This window comes from Tinamus guttatus, unplaced genomic scaffold (genome assembly GCF_059628265.1).
Source record: "Tinamus guttatus ecotype Peru unplaced genomic scaffold, ASM5962826v1 Tinamus_guttatus_pri_ptg000028l, whole genome shotgun sequence".
Lineage (NCBI taxonomy): Eukaryota > Metazoa > Chordata > Aves > Tinamiformes > Tinamidae > Tinamus > Tinamus guttatus.
The window spans coordinates 3,000,845-3,026,299 of NW_028288562.1; the positions used below are offsets into that span (position 1 = coordinate 3,000,845).

General features: G+C 44.9%; 2 protein-coding genes across 3 annotated transcripts; one reads left to right on the forward strand and one right to left on the reverse strand.

Moving 5' to 3' along the window:
• The first annotated feature begins 256 nt into the window (after window positions 1–256).
• DAPP1 (dual adaptor of phosphotyrosine and 3-phosphoinositides 1) lies at window positions 257–17,338 on the forward strand. The gene is made up of 9 exons (XM_088529578.1): window positions 257–327; window positions 7,600–7,722; window positions 10,547–10,680; window positions 12,426–12,556; window positions 14,271–14,318; window positions 14,536–14,598; window positions 16,097–16,182; window positions 16,778–16,865; window positions 17,288–17,338. Exons 1-9 carry the CDS (start codon window positions 257–259, stop codon window positions 17,336–17,338), a joined length of 795 nt encoding a protein of 264 aa, XP_088385704.1.
• A 1,747-nt stretch (window positions 17,339–19,085) lies between these two features.
• Window positions 19,086–22,689, reverse strand: LAMTOR3 (late endosomal/lysosomal adaptor, MAPK and MTOR activator 3). Of its 2 annotated transcripts, XR_015913639.1 has the most exons (7): window positions 22,620–22,689; window positions 22,464–22,498; window positions 22,029–22,087; window positions 21,538–21,671; window positions 20,507–20,570; window positions 19,756–19,943; window positions 19,086–19,369 (listed from the first exon to the last, which is right to left on the reverse strand). XR_015913639.1 is itself a non-coding variant. In XM_088529425.1 (6 exons), exons 1-6 carry the CDS (start codon window positions 22,626–22,628, stop codon window positions 19,870–19,872), a joined length of 375 nt encoding a protein of 124 aa, XP_088385551.1. In that variant the 5' UTR covers window positions 22,629–22,689; the 3' UTR covers window positions 19,086–19,869. The 2 variants fall into 2 exon arrangements, 1 of the variants encoding a protein (XP_088385551.1); XM_088529425.1 differs by having other exon boundaries at window positions 19,086–19,943.
• Window positions 22,690–25,455: the final 2,766 nt, after the last annotated feature.

The window sequence follows — 25,455 nt, forward strand, 5'->3', positions numbered from 1 at the left end:
ACTTAAAAATAAATTAAAACCAAATCCTGCGCTGCCTTACCCCCGCGCCGCGCAGGCACCACAGCCCACTCAAGGCTGCGCAGCCACAAGGGCCTGAAGAGACGCGCGAAGTCTCGGGGCGGCTCCCTCGCCATCGGGGCGGGTGACAAGGACCTGTCGCCTTCGACGGGGCGCCCGGCCCCTAGGGTACCTCCCTCCTCCTCCTCCTCCTCCTCCTGGCCGCCGGCGCACTTCCTCGCCGTGCCGCAGTGGTACGATGAGCCAGCGCCAGGATGAGCCGCGTCCCGCCGGGCAGCAGCAGCTCGCCGAGGAACTCCAGGCGCTCGGGTAAGACCCCGCCGCGAGGAAAGACCCCGCCGCGAAATGGCGCAACTAGAACCCCGGGGTGCGGCACCTGAGGGGCGCACGGCTCCCCCACGCGAAATGGCACCCCCCGTCGCAATCGCCCCCTCGCGAAATGGCGCCCCCCCGCGGTAGCCCCTTTACGAAATGGCGCCCCCCCCACACCCGCTGCAATTAACCCTTCACAAAATGGCGCCCCCCCGCGGTAGCCCCCCTTCACAAAATGGCGCCCCCCCGCGGTAGCCCCCTTTACGAAATGGCGCCCCCCCCACACCCGCTGCAATTAACCCTTCACAAAATGGCGCCCCCCCGCGGTAGTCCCCTTTACGAAATGGCGCCCCCCCCAAACCCGTTGCAATTACCCTTTCACAAAATGGCGCCCCCCGCGGTAGCCACCTTCACGAAATGGCACAGCCTCCCGGGGCAGCACCCTGGGCCCGGGGGCAGCACAGCAGGAGGCAGCAAAAAGGAGAAGGAAAAATAAGCTGCTAAATCGAGTAAAAGGGACAAAATAAGCTGCAGTTTTTGCAGAGCATCCCACCAAGAGGTACAGCCCCACACCACATTTGGGTTGTTGGTTTCAGGTTGTTGGGTTGTTTGATGCAGAGTACAGTGGCAGGTGACACGCAAGCAAATAGACTGGTATTTGCAAAATAACTGGGAGAGGAGAAAGAAACAGCTACTAGAAAGATTATCAACAGTAGTAGGTGTCATCCGTTGGCTCTCTCACCACCCAGCACCTTTTAAATACCATTTAAACACCATTTAAATGCCACCACAGAAAGCCCTGCTTGCACCACATGGACCGGCACCACTGCCAGCCCAACATGGCTCTTCTGGGAGCAGGCAAGCCCAGGGCTACATGTCCCCACAGAAGCATCCATGATCGGAAAGTAAAAGCCAAGAAGCAAGAGGAAGGGCAGAAGTTGCAACAGCTTCCTCTTCCTCCTCCTCCACCACCACCACCCTTGGCCGTCCTTTAACATAATGTGCTCATGGTTTGGCTTTCTGCAGCTGGAAGGCTTTCCCACAGGGAGCCCTGCAGCAGATGCAGAGAGACTGTGGCAGGAAGAGTGACCAGACAGCAAAATAGAGGAGCAGACGAAGCAGCAAAAGAGCAGCAAGATGCAAAGAGAAAAAGTGCCCTGGTATTGTCTACAAATTCAGAAGGAAGCGAGGGTTATCATGAGAGGAGTTGGTCATCAATTTGACAATTTACTTAGTGAAGAACCTGGAGTAGGAGAGACAGGCAGTTGCCCCTGTGAGCCGTCATCTTCCCCTATTTGGGAGCACCCATTAGCTAAGCACATGCTTTTGAAGTGTCAAATATGAAATAAGTCACTTAATGTTGCAACCTTGAACATCCATTATGCATTTTTCCTTTTGCTCTTGTAAGATTACTCTTACAAAAATAAAACAAAATCATATATGTTGCACAGGAATAGGCTGCATTTCAGCACTTGAGGGAAGCGTAATTGCAAATCACTAGCCTCGCGTACTGCAAAACCACACTTCGTTCAGTCTGTACGGCCTGAGTCAGTCTGTGACAGGGATCTGTGCCCACAGACAGCTTTGCAGGTTGGTAAGGAATTAATCCTGGCCTTGGAGCATCCCAGCCTGACCTGGATCGGGCAAAGACAACAAGCCTGAGAGAGAGAAGGCTACAAAGATGCAAGAGAATCTACAGCTTGAAAGTACTTCTTCTGTGTAAAGTTGAAACTTTTTACACTAGAGCAAGACAGCAGGCATCTATTCCACGGCAACCTGTTGAGTTAAATGAACTAATTGTAAATAAGCTTGCTGAGCAAAGACTGCTATGGAGCTGGTGATTGAAGCCCTTATTTCATCTAGCATTAGGTCCCCTTGGATTTTTTGAAGAGGAAAGGATTGCCTCTGTCTTTTTCCACATTGTATATTAATTATGCATGCAGTGATTTTTCTAATCTAGATATGTATTATCATCTATGAGAAGTGGCACTCTTAACAGACACAGACCATAACTTTAAACTCTCAGTCACCACAAGGCTTTCTGCTCCCCCCATAAACTATGTCCAGTTCTGTGACAGTGACAAGTTCTCCTTATATCAGCATAGTGCCTACCACAAATGAGACCTGAATCTGAGTAGGACCTTTGTCTTACATCAATACAAGTTTTTTGTTGTTGTTTTAAACTTCAGATACATCATTGCAATAATAAAGATCTACAGCGACAAAATCTTTTCACATGAGGAGCAACTTTGTAATTCCCAAGCCTTTTGGAGGGAATTGAAGGAGATTATTTTTAGACCTTCTGCTTTAGTTGGGGGGAGGGGGGAAACAATATCAAAAATACAAAACGAAAAAACCCCAAAGAAGTTGGAGAAGGTTTGAAGAAGTGTTAAATGGGAAGCACTTTTTCTTTGCTTCTGAAAGAAACAAGATTGAGCACCACAATGTCCTCATATTTTGCCAGGTCACCTACTAACCCAAACTGCAAGTTGACATCAATGTAGAAGAGTTTGCAGTGTAAAATCTACCAGAATCCTGGGCTGAAGTGCCTTTATTGGTTTGTTCCTGTTTAGTGCTTCAGTAATTACATGGGAATGTTGAAGTTGAGAATAATGTAGAAAAAAAGGTTTAAAGAGTGAAACCATCAATAACACCATTTTGCTGCTGGGTCCAAACACTAAAAAAAGTGTGCAAAACCCCAACCTTTATCTTACTCCTGCTCTACAGGTATCTCATCCATCACTACAAGTGAGCAAGAAATAAGGATTTAACCATCCAAATAATGCTCAAGGACCATAGCCACTGGAAAAGTTTAGAAATTTCTATAACTGTTCACCAGATTGGACTGTTTCTCTCCAAAGCCTCAGTATTTATCAAGATATACTTTTGGACTGCTTACATCAAACCAAAAGAAAGGCAAATCTATCACTTGCCCCTCTTTAACAGCTTATGCCGTTTCTGTCAATCCTTCATGCTGAGGGAAAATAGTGGCTTGTACATATTGGGAGCTCTCTAAATTATTTTAGAGTTTGGGTGGTTAGCATCCAGAGTAAAATGAACTCCACTGCAAATGTGTTTATAATTAGAACCAGTGTCCAATGAAGAGAAAGACCAAAATAAGAATAATATCTAATTAAAAAGATGCTAGAATTAACATCTTCCCTGAAGGTACAGAAAATATATAGGTAGGGAATTTGTTAAAGGAGACAGACATAAAAGAAACATTTTTGTTTAAAGACAGACAAAACTAACTTAGTCTTCTTCAGCTCTTTCTAGAGTCAGCCCTTGGTTTCCAATAGGATTTATGAGTGGCTTTTGCTTAAAAACATCAGCCTCTGCACTGCGGTGTGAACTGCTCTGGCTGAACGCGTGTAGCTCGAGTGTGGGGAGGGAGCTCCATTTTGTAACTCACACATTTATTTGCTCAAGAGGTGGGAATGCGGAATAGTTTGTCATTCGAGTAATTCCTCAGAGGCTGGTGTGGTAATAGCTTTGGTACCAACGTAGCGTAGTTTTGGTGATACTGCTTTGTTTTCACTCTTTCAGAGGAGAAAAGAATTGGGGAGGAGGAAATACATTTTTGAAATTAGACCATGAGGCCTAAGTTGTGTGATTAAAAAAAAAATTAGTTCTGTGCTCAGGAATGAAAGGAAATAAGATCGGGTAAATTATCAAAAGCAATTGTCTTAATCTATGCTTCTAGTAGGGAAAAATAATTTTTTCATGGATGAAATTGTGACAGTTAAATAGTGAGTTTAAAGGAGAAATGGGGGAAAGCCAGAATAGAGTCAGTTGAGAGAAGGGGAAGAGAAAATGAAAGCAAGAAGCAGAAGCTCAACTAGTGAAAACATACTAACAGGAGAGATAAAGAAGTTAAAGGCTGGATACACGGATAGCACTTAGACTTCCATTTTTTTTTTTTTTTTTCCTGTGAAATGGCACCCTTTTATTCCAGGAGCATACTTTACAGGGGTGAATCATTTAGTGTTTCAACAGTATATACTGAAAGGGTGTCTAGCAAATACATTTTTTTTTTAGTTGCATGCCACCTATAACTCCTCTTAGCATTCATCTAAGCCTCTCACCCTTCTTATTGATTTTCTAGATTTCTGCCAATTCGTAAGTCATAAGAAACTGCAAAATCTTGTTTTACTGATATGAAGTGCAGAGAACTCTTCTGACTTTCCAGTAATAGGAGATGTTTCTAGAGTTTGTCAGTCTGGAAGCTGATAAAGTCCAGCTACAGAAACCCATGAGGCTGTTTTGCAGATATATTTTTGCAAAGAAGGACATAGAAAGCATCTGGCCCAAGGAGATAAACGAATGCTTTTCTACTGGCTTCATCAAGCAGCGTCATAACTCCCCTAAACTAAGTAGGGGAATGCATCTTGAAGCTAGTTTATAGTTTCAAGGTATAAGACGGTTCAATCCATTGTGGTGCAGGATAATTTTATGGAAATCTAAAAACCAAGCCTACCAATATTTACCACTGTGAAAAAAAGAGTGAATATCTTCTCTGAAATAATTCAGGAACAAAGCCATCCTGAGAGCACACCCAGACCACATATCCCCCTAACGTGGATCTCTGCTCCGCTGCAGAAACGGGCGAGACGGCTGAGCTCGGCCGCGGTGATCGTGCTGGGCGCCCGCAGCCCCGGTGCAGAGGGGCCATCGGCAGGGCCGGTGCCGGCCCGCCCGGGACCACGGGCCCATTTGCACCAGCTTGCTCTTTCTGGAGGGCACAGGAGGTAACCCAGCCAGCTGCAAGTAGTCAGTCTCCTTCATACTTCTAAGGGGGAACTTTAAAACTGCTTGTCTTTTTACAAAAGAAAATCAAGACATCTCTAATAAGCTGGGAAGATCCTCTGATGAGGACACAAAAAATAGGCACAACCTTTGCTACTTTTGTGTAGCACCTCTCTTAGCTAGGCATACCTCAGAGTTGAGCAACACTCCAAACAGTAAGAACAGAAGGTAGTTAAAACTTTTTGCTTTGAGAAAGCCGTGCAAGAGTTTCTATTGAGCATTGGCCGAGACGATTATCCAGAAGTAACATCAGTACTTCGGTTATTCACAGCTAGAATAACACACTCCTAGAAGCATATACATCTTAAAAACACAAAGATCTGAAATATAAAACCAAGGGCACCTGTCAAAATTATTGATTTATCAACACTCTGAGCCAGGGAAAGGCTTTGCTCCCTCTTTGCCCTTCTAGTCTGCTGTTTCAGAGATCTCTATCAGGAGCCCCAGGCAAGTTGCGCACTCCCGGTGACTCGCAGTCTGACAAGTATCAGGCTAGAGACTTTTTCTGGCATTTTTTGAAGTGACTACAAGCTCTATAGGTTGAGTCAAATAGAGGAGATTTTTGGAAGGGCTCTTAGAAATAGTGCAATACGCAAAACAATGTGGCTCAAACTGGAAATTCCAGTAAGATAGAATGCAGTTTTCTCCTGAGATAGTAAACAACTAGAATGTTTGCTCCTGGTCTTAATAAAAGCTTCAGAAAGACAGGTATTTGTAAAGTCTTTCATTGCATTTTATTAGTTTTCCGTTTTAATTAGGCAGGGAGATAGAGGTAGCAAGTTGGCCCCACGTTTTAAAAATTGTACCTATGTTCAGCATGATTGAAGCAAGTTCTGTGTGACCATTCATGTGGTTCAAACAGTAACAACAGTCTTTTTTGATATTTTCTGATATAACTCTGATATTTCACTAACAAGAGAAAGGTGGAAAAAATAACCACATATAATAGTTACTTTGTCATGAAGAGCCATACTGTGGCACTATTTCTGCCTTTTGAAGTAAGTAAGAAGACTGTAACATTTGAGGGTTTTCTGCCTGAGATAGCGTATTCAAGAGAGAATGGTGCAAACTTTTCACCAGTGATTAAGATATAGGCTTTATGGCAATGCTGTTTTCCCCAAGTAAGGTGTTTTTTTGTTTTGTTTTTCTGGTGCTGCATAGTGGTGAAGTCTCTTAAAGTTTCCTTGGTGAGTGGCTCGGTGCTGCCTTCCGAGTCTAGGTCTGGCCCAGCACACGTGCCAACACCAGCCTCCTGGCACTGGGACAGACCTGACATTTGGCTGTTCCTTACTTGGGCAGTTCATCCCAGAGCAGACTTTGGCTAACAGGTGTTTCAGAGGATGACCCTTTGATCTTTAAATATTCATTATTTTATTCCTTACAGTGTAGCCAGCCCACAGAGCCCCCTCTAGAGCTAAAGCAGCAATATCCTGCCAGGATTAAGTTTCACAGGCATCTTGTCTTCCATAGGGTTTACAGTCTGAAGTCTGTCATACAGCAATTTATCAACCAGCTGGCCTTTGGAATAGGCAGTCGTCTAAACCTGGGGTTAAAGCTTTGGGGGCGCAGTGTGGGAGGATGCCACGTTTAGCGGCCACTGGCGGCGAGCAGATCAGGAGGAAGCGTGGACAGTTGCATGTCACTTCAGTTTGAGGACTGCCACGATACCAATGCCAAGCAGCCCTGTGATCCAGCTCTGTCAACCTGTATTTCTGAAGCTGGTAAAGTAATTCCCAAAATTGCATGCACACCCGGATTAGAGGGTGGAGGAGACCCCATCAACACACACGGAAATGGGGGAAGATCCTCACTCCTAGTGGAGCCGTGCCCAGCTCCCACAACGTCCCTGCGTGCTAAGGTGAGACACAGATACACTAATTGTTTGTCAGCAAGAGGCTAGTTCTGGTTGAGATGCTGTATTTCCCCTTACTTTTGCACCTGAAGTTGTACATGTAACTATCAGTATGTAGGATTTGGAAGGAGATCTCTTAGCAGTGTTGCTTACTTGCTGCAAAAGGGGAAGTGTCCTGAAGTGTGTAGCTAGGTCAGGAAGTACAGATTTAGCAAACTGACAGAGGAACCTGAACACCACCCTCCAAAATTGCCTTCACCTAAATCAACATACATTAAGATAACGTTGCATTGTTCTTGCAGGCTAAATTTGATATATATACTTATATTTTTTAAAAAATTCAAATTGCCAGCTGCTTACAAGTTTTGAAGGAACACCAGTTTGAAAACAGACCAAAGGAAGCTGCTGAAAGAGGAGGGTGCCCTGCACAACCTGAATGTGCTTGGGACAGGAATGGTAACTCACCCCTGTAGCAGTGTGAGCTGCAGGCCTGCCTTTCTAGCCCAGCCTGGCTTCGTAACTCAGCAGGAGCTGCCAGCCAAGAACCAACAATGTCCCCAAGAGCACTGAGCAACAAGTTAATTGTTTAACCCCTGTTTGTGTCTTCCTAGGTGGTATCACGACAACCTCACACGTCATGCAGCAGAAGCGCTGCTGCTCTCCAACGGGCAGGATGGAAGTTACCTCTTGAGGAACAGCAATGAAAAGGAAGGCCTTTACTCCCTCTCTGTAAGGTAGGGCTGTGGGCAGAGTGACTAGTTTCTATCCAACACTACCCAGCTGATGGTTTTGAAGTCTTCACTTAGTCTCATATTTGTTCCTAGCTGTCCTGCACTGAGATGACCTACGAGTTTCTTTCAACCGCGTGAGCAGGAATTGTTTAAATACATGTTTCTGATGGTAGAATCTTGCTGAATGACATGTTGGTAGAAAGAAGAAAGACTGAAAAAATAGAGCAATTTCCAGTTCAGAGTATGAATTCATCATCCTAGGAAAGGCATCATTATATAGCTTGATTGTATAGGTTTCTTCTTTCATCTTTGAATATAAAAATCTTTTTCTGTCCCAGGAGTTCAATAAACAGACTGAGGAGAGTAGAAAGGTTTTACAAGGAAGAAATCATATTACTAAATATGTAGATAACCATTTATAACTTAACCAGTTCATGGACAGTCTGCTCCTATACAGCTCACTGTACCCACTCCCAGGAACCACCACCTCTGGAAAAGGAGGTATTTACTGCCAGTCTCACCCATTCTGGGCTCTTTTAGCCAGTACTGCATGACCGAATTGAGCAATATCCCAGAATAACTGAAGTCATCAGAATTGCAGCAGTTTACATCAGCTGAGGATGCAGGCTATACAGAGCACACACAATTCAACCTATACCTCACTATTGAACACATTTAAGGACCCTTTAAAGAGGCTAAGACATGGAAATGTGTTAGAAACACAAGGCTGTTGCTGTCCATCAGGTGAATGGAGGCAATGAACAGAGTAGTACTTTAATTAAAGAAAAAAAAAAAAAAGGCTTACTATATCTTACACACTTCCCAAAGACTAAAAAAGCTACTGCATTTGACCTAATTTCACTGCAAACTGAGCCTAAAGATGATTAGTGGCCAGAGCTCAGCTGAATCACAGTTAACTCTTTAAGCTGAGGTCACTATAATAGATACATTACACTAGTTATTCACAATGCTAATAGGCAAGAACACAGCACATGCCCTTGAGATCAGTGATTTTCCATGTATTCAGTACCAGGAGCCATTATAATTTGGAAGTGTAGCCATTTGGAAGCTGAGGAAAGTATTATTTGTGCATACCCTATTCCACAAAGGTATGAAAGACAATTTGCTTCACTGGCCTTTTATAGAAAATCCTAGAGCAAGTATTCCCATATTTATAGACACTATAGAAAGCCATTATAGACACTATAGAAAGCCATTTATACAACAAGTTTGAGGGGGTGCATACATGTGCATGTGTGGACTGGGTCTGGCTCAGCAACCTATCTCTTACAATAAAATTTAAATTGTTTAAATTAACACTTTTGCTTGTATTTCCTATCAAAAGTAATTAAATAAGTGGTCAAAATGAATTCACTGCTTTAATTCTAGCCTTAAAATAACTAAAGAGCCTATTTCAGGCCAATTCCAGTGCTTTATTCAACTCTCCATGTAGGATCAATAATCACTTACTGCATTACTAGAAGCACAGAGTATCCCAAACCAGAACCTGGACCCTGATACTTTACTGCATTATGTTAGTTTTGTGGTGATACAACTCTATTGAAATACTGATTTTCACTTTAAAGTGTTTTATTTACTCATTTTATATTGCCCAAGTTCTTCTTTACATTTTTAAACTAATACAGAAATTGATTTTGTTCTGATACATTTGTATAGAAATTATCATTTTAGACATTCTGGCTGTCACAGTCCATCTGTCCTAAACTCCCCCGGAGTTTTTTCTGCTTCTGCCTCCCTAGAAACTTCAGTTGTTGTTAGGGTTTGTTTTAATAGGACACAGTGCTTGGCACTTTCATTGATGCATCTGTAACGAGGTGCTAGAGAGATGGATTGCACACACTGAAACCCCTTCCCCTAGCTATGTTAGCCAACTTGAAGAAGGACCTAGGAAGTAGAGCAAGGATGCTCTCCTTGCAACACTGTGCTTCTTGTGAAACTGGATGCAAGCTTTGTCAGAGCAACAAGGGGTCAGGGCAACTATGTCACATACAGCCCTGAGCATCCTATGCCTGAGCTGCCCCAAGGCAAAGGCCTCCTCGTAGCGCAGGCGACGCCAACAGATGCACATTCTGCAACTTCATTTACGTTGCAAGTACAGTTTCAAGACATATGTTTGCTCCACTAGCTTCTAGAAATACATTACAAGCCCCTTTCTCCACCCATTTTCAGCATATTTGCTTAATATATTTTTTCCTGAGCCTGATTTTTGTCTGGACTGTTTTGGATGCTTAATAACACTAACACTTCCTCACCGGGGAGGTGCTCTGAGCGCTTCGCTGACTCCTGAACTCAAAATAAGCAACCGCCCCGTAAGTGAAGTGAGGCCTTGCACACCTCCAAATATAGTCAGCTTTCATAAACTAATGATGTGACTGCCCCAAGAGAAAGAGGGCTGAAGTTCATGTTAGTGCCCACAATAGAGAGACCATTTGTGTGAGCGTAAAGCAGAGTTTGAAAAATTTTTTTTTTGGGGGGGGGGGGGGGGGGGCCTTATGTGGCTAAAGTTATTAAATCTATACTTACCTATACTCATCTGTAAACCAGTGATCATTATTAAAAACAGATTTGATTTTTCAAGTGTGTTGCCTATTTGTGTAGGATGCAATAACACTGGCATTACTGCCAGGATGGAGAATTTAACCTGCAACCTGGGGACCCCTTTGTATATGTTGAACTGTCGGCCGCTGCATGAAACAGGCCCTGCAAGTCTAGATTTTCCTGAAATGAAAACTGCTGTTCACGGGCTGTAGGTACACAAATGTCTTAGGCATTTATGTCTTGACAGATTTTTCATTTTCTATTGTAGGGGAAAAGATTCTGTGAAACACTTCCATGTGGAACATACAGGAACTACATTCAAATTTGGATTTAATGAATTTTCTAACTTGAAGGAATTAGTGATGCATTTTGCAAATCAACCTTTAATTGGAAGTGAGACAGGTAAGGAGAGCCCTACACGCATGTAGATTTTTTTGCTGTGCTTCACATAATGCCTCACAAGTTCCTTTTACTCCGATCTTTATCAGCTACCTGTGTTGCTGATGAGCTCCTCCTCAGACCTTCTAAGTATATCTTTTGTACCATAAGCTCGTTTCTCCCCCAGGTCAGACATAACACCCACAAGCACGACCTTGTAAAGGTTTCAGATGTCACACAGAAATATTCAGGCACACATTCATTGCCTCTGTTACAGACATTAGTAATTAAGGGCTTGGTGTTATGTGATCTCTGTGGACAGGATCAATGGTGCTGAGTGATGGGCTCACTTGTCAGTTTAAAGCTCCCTAATCAGATTCTGCTGTCTCTGTGAACCCTCTTAAATTTAAGCTGGAAATGCTACAAGCATGAAGAGTTGCAATAAAGAAATGGAAAATAGCATTTTTCCCCCCATCACTGGATGGAGCTCCTTCCACAGGAGCTACTTTTACACCAGAAGAGCCCACCAGACCCTCTCAGGCCAGTGCTTGGGCATGCGGGGCTCAACCCTGCAGCGTGGTCTATGCAGAGCAGTGGTTGTTGCAGCAGTTATTTTGTATGGGCACAGCAGCAAGTTGGGCTCCGAACCCAACAAACCTCATCCAGCTACAGCCTCCTTTCTGCTTTGGATTGCTATGTGTGTTCACATCCTTTTTCCACCTACATCAAAATTTACACTTCCTCCTGGACTACAAATAAAGAGGAAATTAAGGCTAACGTCATCCGTGAGATTTTCTTGAACAGACAGCTGACTATTCAGTAGCAAGGCTAAGCAATACACCGTCACATTTATCATTAGCCAAATGACAAGATTAAAATGTAGCTCTTATTTATTTATCAGTTTTTAAACAGGATTTGGAAAGCATTTAGAAACTTAGAGTAACTTTGGCTTTTCTGTCTGGCTTGTGATTCTAACTTGACTAAAATTTCCAAGAATGCAGCATACATACCGTTCTTGTTCTTCCTTAGAAACACACACAGAAGGACTTCTGCTGCAGGGCAGCTGGATCAGCTTTTACTAGTTCTTAAATAGTTATAGAATGACTCTGTGAAAGCATCTTTTGTGGAAGGAGAGAGGTGGAGCACTGCCTAGAAAAACAAGCCTTCTAAAATGTCCTTCCAATTCCTATGTAAGAATCTGTGATGCACATAAGATAGTACTGAGCCAGTGCAAGAGGCAAGGAGCAGTTTCCACAGACCGATAGAAGTTCTCAACTTCCTCTTAAGCAGTAAAGAAACCTTTTTCCTCCCCTCCCCAGACTAGGGAAAATTAAGTTCATTCAGACTTTGGGCCTGTTCCGAGTCCAATATCTCCCATTTGCATACACCCCTGTGTGTGACCAGATTTCAGTTGGTTGTTTCATATATTATTTTTTCCACTTCCCTTTATAGCCCTTCCCTACATAGCCCCTCCCACTACAAAACTAATTAAACTATATTTCACTGCTAAATGACAAAGGTGTTTGTAGGCCTCCAATCCAGTTCTTAGCAAACCAAACATGCCTCCTCTTTAAGAGCTGACAATACCACCACAAAATAAAAACACAGCAACAGTTCGTATCATTTAACAGCAGTAAGACTGGATGTTACAGCAGTTACTATTTTAAGGAGGTTGTTCCCTACTGCAAATAGAATAAAAATGCAGCTCTTCGATAAGAGCCCGCAGTAAATGTGACCTTATAACTCACTATTGCGGCTCTTCTTTCTAGGAACCCTAATTGTACTGAAGCACCCCTATCCACGGAAAGTTGAAGAACCTGCCATTTACGAGTCTGTCCGGGTCCACACCGCCATGCAGACGGGAAGGACAGAGGAGGATCTCGTCCCGAACGCACCCTCAGTAAGTTGTGTGTGCCAATTGTGGAAATCAGCTATGGAAAACACCAGTAATTCAGGCCTTTATGGGTTGTCAAACACAGAAAGCCTTTGTCAATCAAAGCAGAACAACAAGTTTTATTAGATACAGTCCATGACAAATAAGGCCCTTCACACTCCTTGTGTCCGAGGCCTTCAGTGCAGTCAGTGGGAAAACACTCCCTGGAGCTGACCCACACATCTGGCCATCCAAACACAGCTCTTCTGTATTTGCTCCCCTTTTGAACATTAGCTTGAAGCTTTCAAGTGTTTTTTCTTTAATTCCTGCCCCACCACACACCCACAAAACAAGCATCATCTCGCATCTTTCAGACAAGAGCTGAACTGTATCCAGTAATACCTGGCTCAGGCCACGCAGGAAGTTCCTGTTTGGCAAATCTCTTACAGCCAGTGGGAAGTTTCAGGTGAGGGGAAGAATACTGTAAGCAACAGAACTGAGAAACTATCAAAAGATTTACTCACATTGTGTCTCACTCAGTGAATAGGAGAATTAGTTGACAGGAAACAGCCAGTGGTACTAGACAAACTTGCTGTTTCTTATTTTAGTAATTGGTAATAAACAGCCTAACAGGAAGGAAGGAAAGAGCAGCTCCCACTTTCTAAGTTTATTAGAAAATGACCCTTTGAAATGAAGGGTGGAAGGCAGGTATTTGTAAGATAGGAAGGGACCCCAAACTGAAGCATGATTTGAGCAGGTTAATACAGATTATTATTATATTTAAAATAGACATTTTCACATTAAAGCTTTTTTAAAAAGAAAAACAAATAAACACACAAAAAAACCCTTCAGAATCCACTTGCCTTAAAGCACCAGGACACTTGCTGAATTCTGCCACAGACTTGTGCCCAGCATAGAGAATGCAATATGATAAAGAGCAGCCTTCATACTTTCACCCCTAATAATTACAAGCACAGTAAAAAAAGGCTGTGTCACGTTAGAAGCTCTGCCCTTCTGGTATGAGAAACAAGAGAACATCTTCATATCCACTTGGGCCACCTGCTCTGACATCTGTGACTCACTTGGACAGTAATTAGAGACTTTAAATCCCTAGTATCTCATATCCAAGCAAGACAGGTGGTTTGTCTAGGACAGTAGTGCCCAGAACAGAGAAAGGTGCACTTTTTTTTTTTTTTTGATAAAAGAGAAAGAGTTAAATTAATAAGGATTAGCATAAAGTGGTTAAAAGAAGAAAGAGTTTTAATGTCTCACATAGTCACCTACAATTGGGCTGTTCCAACTTTAATTCCAAGGCAATATGACCTTTTCACATACAACCAATAAACCCAGTGTGTTTTTTCAAGAGCAAATAGCAATTTACTAGACAAGAATCTGTTTAGGAGAATAGTCTCACAATCAGATCCCTACACTGAGTTTAAGCAAGTGTCTGAATTGAAACCCCATTTTTCAATAACCACGGAGACTGCTGTGTCTAATTCCAGGAGCAGGCAACCCCCAGTTAGTTCTGGTTTACTGTGGTTGGCTGACAAGGCCCAAGGCAGGAGCTGGCACCAAGGGTCAGGGTCTCACCAGGAGCTGCTGCAGCTCCCAGGGCTCCCCCCACACCGGGAATGCAGCTGAACTGGCTGCTGCCCTCAGGGGATAAAGGCAGGAGGGGGATGTGTGAAATACAAGTAGAGCCCCACATCTAACCCTGTTCCCTTTCCTTCTTACTTTGCAGCTCGGTACGAAAGAAGGATATTTGGTAAAACAAGGCAAAATAGTCAAGGTAAGAAAACCTCTGTTCCTGGCTTCCACCCTGCAGTCGGACACGCAATCCAGAGCCGAGACGGAGCCGGGGCGGCTCTGCCCGTGCTCCTCTGTAGGGGAAGGAGTTACGGGTGCTCAGGGGAAGCAAAGCAAGACTTCACGCAGAGCTTTTCTCCCTAAGCCACGTTACAGTGCAGCTCTCACAGGGGAGTTACCTTCCCTTCTCCATCTTTCAGAACTGGAAGACAAGGTGGTTCACGCTGCATAGGAATGAACTGAAGTATTTCAAGGACCAGACAGTGAGTAGCAAATACCCGCTCTACTCTTTAAGTCTCTGTAGAGGAAAGCTGCAGCTCCCTCACACCTCCACTTCTCACATACATGTCTCCACTCCAGACCGGCTAACAAAGAGCTAGCAAGCCTGTGGGGGCATTTACTCAGCATGCTTGGCATGCCTGCAGGGGCATTTCTGCAAATACTGGGTGTATGCTTTCCTTCCCTTCGTTTAATCCTTTAATTTCCAAAAGGCTGCACAGTTTGTGGTAACTCTCATTTAGTGGGCTCCTCTCTCCTAGCATTCTGCTATAGATTAACATGTTACGGCTGGGGAGGTGGGGGGGAGGCGGGGAAGAGAGAGGTTTGTCCTTAAAGTTTCTATTCCATTTTTTAGGCTTAAAAAGAGTAAGCGTAGGACATACCTCTAAGGGCATCTCTACCCCCAGGTCAGGCTCCTCCGTAGACACAGCCAAAATTTTACCTGTGCTTCACACACCTCTGCCAAGCCCCGTGCCAAACATGGAAGGGTTTTTAACACAACAGGGTACAATTCCCCTCAGGCATTACCATTTATAACAGCTCTTGATTTATGGGCCTTCCACGAGTTTTCACTGCAGTTTGAGCCAACTTGACTTAGATGTCCAAGATAACATTTCAGAGGGCAGAGCACCAAGCGGTTGAGTAGCATCTGTGACTTACCAAGCAAGAAGGCACCTCTTTGTGAGACAGGGGCCTCCATGTTCTCCTGCACTGGGGCAGCGGCTCCAGCTGCCGCCTGGCGCTCCTCTCACTGCCACAGACACCTGCTGGAGAGCAGCTCGCACCTCTGAGCCGCTCTGGTAGAGAGGGAGCTGCTCTCCCCCCTCAGCTGCCTCTTACAAGGTGCTAAACAAGGTGAGGGGGGAGAGAAGCAAATGAGGACCGGGCGCTCACACCTGAGCAGGGGTTAAGCTCTTAGGAGAGGCAGGCGGCAGCAGTGTCCAGTCCTCATGCCCAACCCCAGCTCTTCTGGGCTGGCCTGAGGTCAGATACCCATGTTGTTCATCTGGTCACGACCAATGCTCCTGCTGCAGCAGCTGCTGTTCCAGCTCTCCGCTGGTGTTTCTCCTTTTCCAGCTTCAGCCCTTTAAAAGTGCTTTAGGAATTAATTACATGTCCAGCAGGTGGTTAGGACAAACGCCTGTACAAACATTCCCTATGAAAGTGCTATGGAAGGGACACCAAAGTTGTCACTGCGTTGGTCATGCTATAATGAATCAAACCTTTAGAGCTGCTGGCTCTGAGTTTCCTGTGTTAGTGCCACACTGTTGTTTGTCTAGGTCTAAACTGACCGTCCTATTTCTTGTGTGTAGCTGAGCTTGTCTTGCAGGAGCCCTGCTGTGAATTTTGCTCTCACACTTATGTTGGGGAAAAAAAAAAAAAAAAAAAAAAAAAAAACGTGTGTGGAGGTCTGTGTGCAGTGAGGATGAACTTAAATAGTTTAACCTTCTGTTTCCATTTTATTACTCATTTATTTTCAAGGCCACAGAACCAATTCGGGCACTGGACTTAACTGAATGCTCAGCTGTGCAGTTCGACTACTCCCAGGAAAGAGTCAATTGCTTCTGGTAAATTGCTACATATTTTTCCCGCCTTTTGGGAAAGGTCAGAACAGCTCAGGAGGAAGTTTGAAATGTGGTTGCTTCTCAAAGCAACTTTGATGGCCACAATCCTGATCTCCCTCTCACGTGTGAGGCTGTTCTTGTCAACCAAACCGCCCTGTGTCCAGCTCAGCTTTGCTGGAATCACCACTGTCAGAAAGGGCTTTTCTTGGTGAATAGGAAGGGGATAGGCCTATTTTATTCTCTGTAATTCTCTACAATAATTATGTATAATGGTAATTCTCTAAGTTCATGTAACTGCTGCCTAGGCCTGTGGATTGCTTCGTGAGGGAAGGTCCCCAGCTCCCAAGTTCAAACCTTGCAGCGGGTCACACAGTCACTTCTGGCCAAAACGTGGGTCTTTTCTCCATGTAGGCCTAGGACAGCCTGTCCCTGGTCCATAAAGGACCGTAAGTGACACCTGGCTGAGCTCTGCGTGGGGCCTGTGCAAGAGCACAGCCTCATCCCCCCTGCTTTGTCTTAACGAACGTGATGCCATTTTAGGAGGAGCTGCCGACTCTTTGAGCAATTTAAGAAGCAGTTGCAATTGTTTTACTTGCAGCTTAGTGTTCCCGCTAAGGACATACTACCTGTGTGCAAAAACCGGAATAGAAGCAGATGAGTGGATCAAAATCCTGCGATGGAAACTGGTAAGATGATGCTAAATGGCAGCCCTCGGTGCCCTTGACACTGCTGGAATGAAAGAAAACAGTATTACGGCACAGAAGTGCCACAGTTCCCGGGATCTGCAAAGAAGGGAGCAATTGTTCTGTCTTCCTGGCCAACTAGACTGGGATGTGTAGTTCAAATAACGTACAGGCCTGCAAACCTGCTGTAGCATTTTTGGGGTGTAACACATCCTGGTTATGAAGAAGGGATTACTTGTACCTTTAGGGATGTCATCTCACAAAGATTGTAAACAGTACAGAGCACCGCAGACTGCGTGTGTTAGGTTGTGGAGAAAGCAACAGGAAGACAGCATAACGATTTGAAAATGTTACTTGTTCGACTTGTGTTTTACTCATGCCTGTTGCACGCAGGTAAATAGTAACAGATTGTGTTTCTGTCCTAGTCACAAATACGGAAGCAGCTGGAGCTGCGCGATGCCACGCTCACGTCCTAGCTGACCTCCAACCCTTGCACTCAGCGGGCCGGGTTTGTCTCTTTGCTAAGGGGAAGGCGGCTGGTGATGAGAGGAGAGTTTCCAGAGTCCCCGTGGCCAAGGAGGAGCAGGTGCCTGCACGGGTGCCCTGCAGACACAGGCTCCCATCCAGCTCTGCACACACAGCACCCGCACAGCCGAGCGCGCTCAGGCTGCTGCACGGAGCCTGTTGCAAAAAAAAAATCACCACATTGGTTTGATAACGCAGGGTTTGCATTTGTAAAATGTACTTAATTCACACACAGGAGTATTCACTGTTCCACAGGGTCTGTGGAAATATGGAGACCACCTTGGAGGATTTGCTGCAGGCTCCATTGCAACTAACCTTCAGCAGCACATGCTGATTTTGAATTCTTTTCGGGAAACTTAGAAAGCTTCTTCTGTAGTACCTGCTCAGGGTACAAGTTAAAAGAAAAATGTCAGAGCTGATGCTTTCCCATAGCTATGAGTGTAAATAATGCCTTTGTTACAATCCAAAGATTAAACTTACTATTTCAAGGCCCTTTTCAAAGTGATGGACAAATAACACTGAGACATTTCTGTAGGGTTTAGCTTTACACTGTGACTTCAGGTGGACATTTGTCATAATTGCCACGCACAGGCAGCACTGAGTAGCACGAGGAGAGCATTCCCACGTGCAGGGACACGAGAATGGGGCAGGTGCCACAGGAGCCCAAGGATGGATGATGAGGGGGCTCTGCACAAACGTCTGCTTGCAGCAGCCAGCCTTCCTAGCAGCATTCAATTGGATCCCTAAAAATATTCTGTTAAAAACAGGCTGGATTTTGTGCATCTCCCTCCTTCCCCATAGAAAATGGATAAAACATGAGGCTTTGTCCAGAACTTGATATTCTAGAATTAAGCGCCGCTTACTTTATATAAAACAAGATGAGCAACAAGAACAACACAATCTTTTCTAAAAATAACTTAGGAATTTACAGGAATACAGTTTCTAAATAACCTGATGCAAATTCCTATGTATTTTTGGAAGACTGAATAGTTTGTGTGCTCACTGGAATTTTGCAAGCCAAAGGCCAACACTTTGGTGCTGAAGAGATGGCACATTTTAGAAGCAGAACGTGGCACACCAGACATTTTCAAGACCAAACTGGGTAAAAGAGCAAACTGCAGGTGGCCTTGGCTGATGTTATGCTCAGGTAGTGAGGCAGTTCTCGGTAACCGCCTGTACTAAGAGAAAGGTTAAGGGAAGGAGAAAACGTATTAAGGAAAAAGGAATCCACTGTTGGACCTAGGAATAGTGTTTTATTTTACTTTGAAAAGCCCAATATTTGTAAAAAAAAATTGTAGAGACTTTTCTGAATAAAAGATCATTATAAAACTTGCAGAAGGACGCTGTATTTCTGTACTAAAATTTAATCAAAAAGCTTTTATTTTTCATGAGATAGAGGCAGCATAAGGGGGGAAGAGAGATCCAATACTCTCCTGGCGTATCGCTGTTCTGGGAGAACACCTCAGAAACAAGGCTAGGAGCACAGCCTTCCTTTCCACGCACAGCACAAGCCATCAGCCCAGGCAGTACCCTGACACGAAGCTTGCAGATCCGGTGGAAGATCCCGCCGAGCGCTGTGCCACTTCATTTTCCACCTGTGAATTCCCAGGTTTTACACAAACAACTTCCACCTGTTCTCTGCATGGAAACTCCACCATGTTGCAGAACATCCCAGCACAACAGACTAATGCACCACGCTCTCGTTTAAAAATACTGTATTTTATTTAGATTTATTTACTTAGGAAAACCAAGGGTAAAGGAGCCCAGAGTGTCACCAGTAACGAACCCCCACGAAGAGTATGAAACATAGGAGTGTCACACCCATATTACACACAAACCCATCCAGGGAAGGAGCGGGCCCGTCTCATTGGGCACTAGGAAAACCTGTGAAGCAAAAGCTTTTGCAAGAACAGCTCTTGTGTGGAAGCAGGATGCAGCTGACACCCAGATTAACCGAATTCCTTTTCCAAAGCATCACCAATCTGCGAAACAGGATATTTATTGATTGTACAGATACGTCACCACTAGCAAACTTGCTTTCACAATGCTCTTTTCCAACCACATCTTTGATAACATTTTATAACCAATTAAATCTGTTTTCCAGCAGGAAGTGGTAGCTACTCAGAGGATACGTCCTGCCATACGTCTAGTTCCCTGTGCAGCAGAGAAGCTGCAGGCTGCTCATTTGAGCCCGCAGTATTGTGCTGACCTTGTGCTCAGCTGGCCAAGCTAAGCTCCATGGGAGCTATTTTACTCTGGTGGTCTCTCCAGGACTGCACAATACAGGAAACATGGCCTAAGGTAACATCCATCTACAACACACTAGTAGATCATTTCAGACTCAGTACTATGTACAACTTATTCTTACTTAGTACACGAGGGGGATGTGGCATTTCTTCCAAGGCGTGTTACTCAACCAAGGATTATTGACTCTTCCTTCTCCTTCTCTGCGGAGCTGCTGGACTTGGGCTGTGCCATCAGGTTAGGAAACTTCAACCACCTGCCTCAACTCTTCAAAGAGGGGCGTGAGCTCCTTCTCCAAGCTGACAATTAGCCCTGGGAAAGAGACAATACAGAAGGTGCTGTGAGACGGCCCAGCGAGAAACCCCCTCGCCTGCCCTGGGCTGCCTTCCTGTCTGCTGGTGGCCACGACCAACCTGGGGGCACATGTCCCAAAAGTGCGGCCATGTGACAAGAGCGGGAAGGACAAGGCGCAGAAGCCTGGCAGACAGCAGTTTAAACATTTTTTTTTTTCTCTTAAAGGGAAAAAAAAAAAAAAAAAAGGCAAAGGTCTATTTTATGTGTACCTAATGGAGATCAACTGGTTAATACAGTAAGATCACTACCAGGGCAGTGAGTTCTCTCACAGAGGCAAGGATGAAGTCCAACACAGGTGATAGAGGCTACTCTCAAACTAAAGAGTAGCCTCTTCAGAAAGTCACCAAGAGCCTTTAGGAATTTTTACCTCCTTTCAGCCCCTCACAACACTTTTTCTGACAAAATTCACGGCAAAAGCAGAATTGAGATATCTTCAATTAAATTCAGGTACTCTATCTTCAATAATTCACACATCTGGGGCTTAACATGCCATACCATTAAAATGCATCACAAAGACCTACCGGTATTGGCATTGCTGCTAGCAATGAAACTCACTACCAAAGGCAAGCGGTTGAACTGCACGACCTGCAAGAAGAACAGCAACAGTCAGGGAGCAGCCTCAGATGTCGGAGAGGCAAATGCTTCTGAAAACCAGTGGCCTCCGCAAGTCAAAAGGCAAGCAGGGGTAAGAAGTGGCTTTTAAGCTCACAGGAAGCTGTTCTTGGAAAGTCTGGCATTTCCTTCCCACTCACTTTCTGTAGTTAACTACTTGGAATCAACCCAACTGCGAAAGCTGCAGAGCACTCCATGGACACCGCACTCCCTACAGATGTGGAGAGGGCAGACAAGTCTATGACTTTAATATAAGGGTATATTATACACTACTCAGCGTGCAGCAGTATTTATTCTTCCCTCAGTTGGATGGCTCACATCATGAGCACAGCAATATATTAGTTGTGTCAAGAGAATCGACACAATATATTCCCATGTGTAAAATAATTGACTCAACATGTTACTCTGCACGCAAACCTCCACAGCACAGCTTAAGCGGCTGCCAGTTTACTGTGGTCCTATTGAAAGGTTTTTAAGACTGCTGGGACTTCAAAGGGAGCAAAAACTTATTGGATGACAGGTTTCAGGACACATATATATTACCCAGTTTGCAATCCACTGTGTTTGCTATTTCAAAACCTTCCTTTCTTGAAGTCATATTTGTTGCAAGAATAACTGAGGCAGGTTGGATGTGCTTACTTTAGGTGGTTCTGATCATAAACACACAAGTATTTGCTTATAAAAGAGAACATTAGCCTCATAAGAAGTCCTGAAAGCCATTTTGACAGCACACGCAGCAAGTTGCTGGTTACTGCCTCCTCCAGAAAAAAAAAAAAAAAAAATCACCACTTTTAACAAGCCAATCTTCACACGTTCAAGAAACAGGAGAGAAGCTCAACAAATACTGCAAATGTCAGCCTGCTGGAAGTCTGGCACAGCCTGAGCAGCCTCCCCTTCCTCACAGCAGGAGTTGCTCTGGTCCCTGGCAAGGATATCTCACCTGGTACATGTTGTAGTAACAGATGATGCTTTTGTTTTTTGAAAGTCCTAGTTTACTGCCCTGATCCGTGGCAAGGGCAAAGGTGGATAGAAAGCCAGGTCTCAGTGCATGTTCCGGAGCATTATCATTGGCAACTGGGGGGGAAGAAAAAAAAAAAAAAAAGAAAAAAGGATATTTTTGTTTTTACATGGGATCCATGACTGCATTGCAAATCCTCATCCAGCTTAGTGCTGTCCCAAATGCAGGTGTGGTTTATGGGACTCATTATTTGTTCCCAACGCTTCTGCACCAACTCAGCGCTGCGGGACAATCTTCAGATGTCATACATGGCTTAATAGTCAGCACACATCAGCCTGTTAAACTTGGGTTAAAATCTAATGCAAATCTTTAAATTTTGCTATTCCCAGATATCTGATATCTTCTTCAGGAAGCCTCCCCCACACCCCTGCTGTTCAACCACAGGCTCCTGGCAGCAAGAAGCTCAAGTTTACCTTTGATAACAGGCACACCGTCCCTGTCCGACACGACGATAGCATGAAGACCTTCAACGCTGCAGAAAAGTAAGAAAACACCATGTAAATGAGGAACAACCAGTGGCAAAGACCCCCCCTTTTTTTTTTTCTTTTTTTTTTTTTAAATTTCCCCTGCAAAGAGAGAGCCACACGGGAAAAACGCCTCAATAAGCTCTGCCCGTCACGAGACGCTACTTGGGAGGGACTTGGGAAACCCGAATTGCTCAATAACCACCGTCTGTCGACAGCGTTAAACGACGAATATAACAACCTGGGAACACAGCAAGCGAGGAACATAACAAACAGCGAACACAATAAGCGAGGAATATCACAAACAAGGCACGCGATAACCGAGGGTTTTTATAACAAACAAGGAACACGGTAACCGAGAGACCCCCTCCCCCGCCACGTTACCTCGGCAGCTTCTTGTAGAGGAACCGCTTCAGGTCCTGCGGGGAGACAGCGGCGTCAGGGCAGGGCGCGGGGAAACCGCCCCCCGCCCCCGCTGCGGCCGGTAACGGCCGCCCGCGCGCCCCGCGGCCGCCCCGCCGGGCCGCGGCCCGCACTTACGTCGGCCATGGCTCGGGGGGGCTCCCAGCGCCGCCGCCACCTCCGCGGCCCTGCGGGACAACGGACAAACGGCCGCCGAGACGGACACAGGGCGGGGGAGCGCGGCGCGCACCGGGCCGCGCCGCCGCCGCCGGCACTTCCCCTTTAAGCCCCCGTCACGTGACGGCGCGGCCGCCGCTCCCCCGGAAGCGCCTCCTTGCCGAGACAGTGCCACATTAGTCCTGCGGGTTGGCACTGCTGCGCATGCGCGGCGCGCGGCTACGGCGCGGCGGAGGGGCCAAACGCCGCGGCAGGGGGCGGAGCGGAGATTGCGCCTAGAGCAAAAGTAAAAGCGGGCTCAGCTGGAAGTCGCGCAAGTGTCCGAAAACGGCGGTTCCTGGAACAAGGCACGGGGGAGAGCTCAGTAAAACAAGGGGCCCATCCCGTTGAATATGGAGGGTCTGCGCCTCAGGGGCCGGGCAAGCAGGGCCCCAAAGGGAGAAACACGTTCTAATAGGTCCTGCGAGGAGAACTGCAGCACCAGAGCTGAACACTGCGTCTTACACAAACCTCACGTAAGGCAGATGTCACCTCCAACACGGCACCGCTGGCAGCGTTCTGCGCTCGTGACAGGCCTGCAGCGCCCGAGCGGCCCTTGGCAGCGGGGAACCAGGACACCTTCCACAGCGCCTGGGGGATTCGTGCAGTGCCCGGATTCCCCCGAACCGAGCGCCTGGTCTGGCCCCCGTCTTGCGCCTTCTCCGCTCCCTTTGAAAGGGCGGCACAAAGGAAGGATAATGGGGACCCGGGGGAGGAATCAATTTATGGAGCAAAACACCTTAAAAAAGCATATTTTTGCCAATCCACTTTAATCACTTTAGAGCATTCATTACAACGATATTAAAAATGTCAATAATCTACACTTGCCTCTGTTGCCTATTTAAAGGCATCTGTTATATTTTAGTATTATATACTTTCACATTGCTTGGAAACTTAGAAAATAATTGAAACTATTAAAAAAAAAGTCAGTAATTCAAATTTAACCTTGTTTTCCCTAACCAGCAAGAGAATTTGCAGGCAAATGTTCATCAGATGTGAACACTGAACTTGCTCATGACTCAGGATGCTCCATAAATAGAACAGATATTGATGTCCTGTTTCAGCAGATGCAAATCACCTCCCTTTTCTCATTATGGTATGTCAGAGTGGCAAGCCAAGATTCTTGCTGTTGTAGAGATTTTCCTACTTGCTGTTTTGAAGGAGAAATCAAGAACCCCTGTCTGACCTAGGTTTTCTTCTAGATCAGACCCACAGAGGTCGTGACTACATCAAATAAGTTAATTGGAAGTAGCTGGAAAAAAGGAGGGTTCTTTCAGTCAGGCTATTCAAAACCACAGTTTTGTTTTTCCCTTTTCTTTCCAATATTTTAGCCATATGAGTGCTTAACTTTTTGAAGAAAGGTCGCCTGAAAAGGTTGAAGCACTCCACCCTATTCAGTTAGCATCTTCCTCATAACAAAATCCGTTCTGAACTTTCCAGCAGATTCCTTCAGCAAAACCTGAGAAGATGATTACATTTCTGATGAAAAAAAAAAAAAAAAAAAAAGGACTCAAGAAAAAAGTTACTACAACGGTCAAGACGGTCAAAAAGAAAGGCAAAAAAAAAAAAAAAAAAGTACCAGCCCATGTCTTCCTCTCGGCCCACTGGGCTGTCTCTGTGGGCACCCAGCTCGGACATGACATTATTCTGGTTTGCTGAAGTGCTGATAGGGATCTAAGCAGCGCTGTGCTGCTCAGCAGCAGCTCATTTACCAGAGCTCCTCAGACAGAGCAGAAGTGGCAGGAGAGACAACCCATCAGATTATTACAAGCAGCTTTGCTAGGGCCATCTCTGTCCCAATATTTGACACATGTGCTATGCATCCATTTTCGTCCATTAACTAAAGGATCACCTGCAAGCTCAGACTCAGCTGTGAATCAAAAGGCCTTAGGATTTGCTAAAGCCTTCAAAATGTATATATATATATATATATATATTCTCTATTAAGAACACACAGGAGTATCAATATGTACTCTGATAGTCTGTTTTCATTATTATATTTACAATACATTCCAGACAGTTACAAAATTTGGGGAATCACATTTTCTCCATAAATTTATATTGTAAACTTCAAACATTTGAGCATCTTTCATCAGTTCCTTCCACTTGCCCTATAATGCCAGCAAGGACATCCAGCACAGCCCCTTCTTTATTTCAGCAGCTTTTAGCTCTGTTTTGTACCTCAGCCTTTCACATCTACTTGGGATGTTGCTTTAGCTGCTCTGCTAAAACTCTGCAGCCAGTCCCTCTTGTGATAGCACAGCTTATTCACTACAGGGCATTTCCTGTGAGACAGTTTATAAAAAGCAGATATGCAAACCGACTCCTGGGCCACTCAAAGCAGCAGCATTTCATGTGTTTCTAGAGGATTCTCTTCTCAAACTACAAGTCTAGATCAGAAGGAATTAAAAAGGAGTTTAGTCAAGTATTTAAATTTCCAGTTTAGGAGAATTTGGATCCGCATGAACTGATGGCATTAAGACAATGTTTTTCTCTGACAAAAAGATACTGCCCTTATTACGAGCCATCTGGCATTCTCAAATACAAGACAGCATTCTGCTACACAGCACTGTTAAAAAGTAGAAATAGCGGCTACTGAACCTAAAAAAGTTTCCAGCTCACTTTCTCTATAAACTTTTAGTACATTGTACCTAGCTGCTTCAAAACACCTCTTCATTTGCATTAGCAGGTGTGGCTACACAGTCTCCACGTACAGGCCCCCGGGTTGCCTGATACTGCTGTACCTTAGCGCTGAACT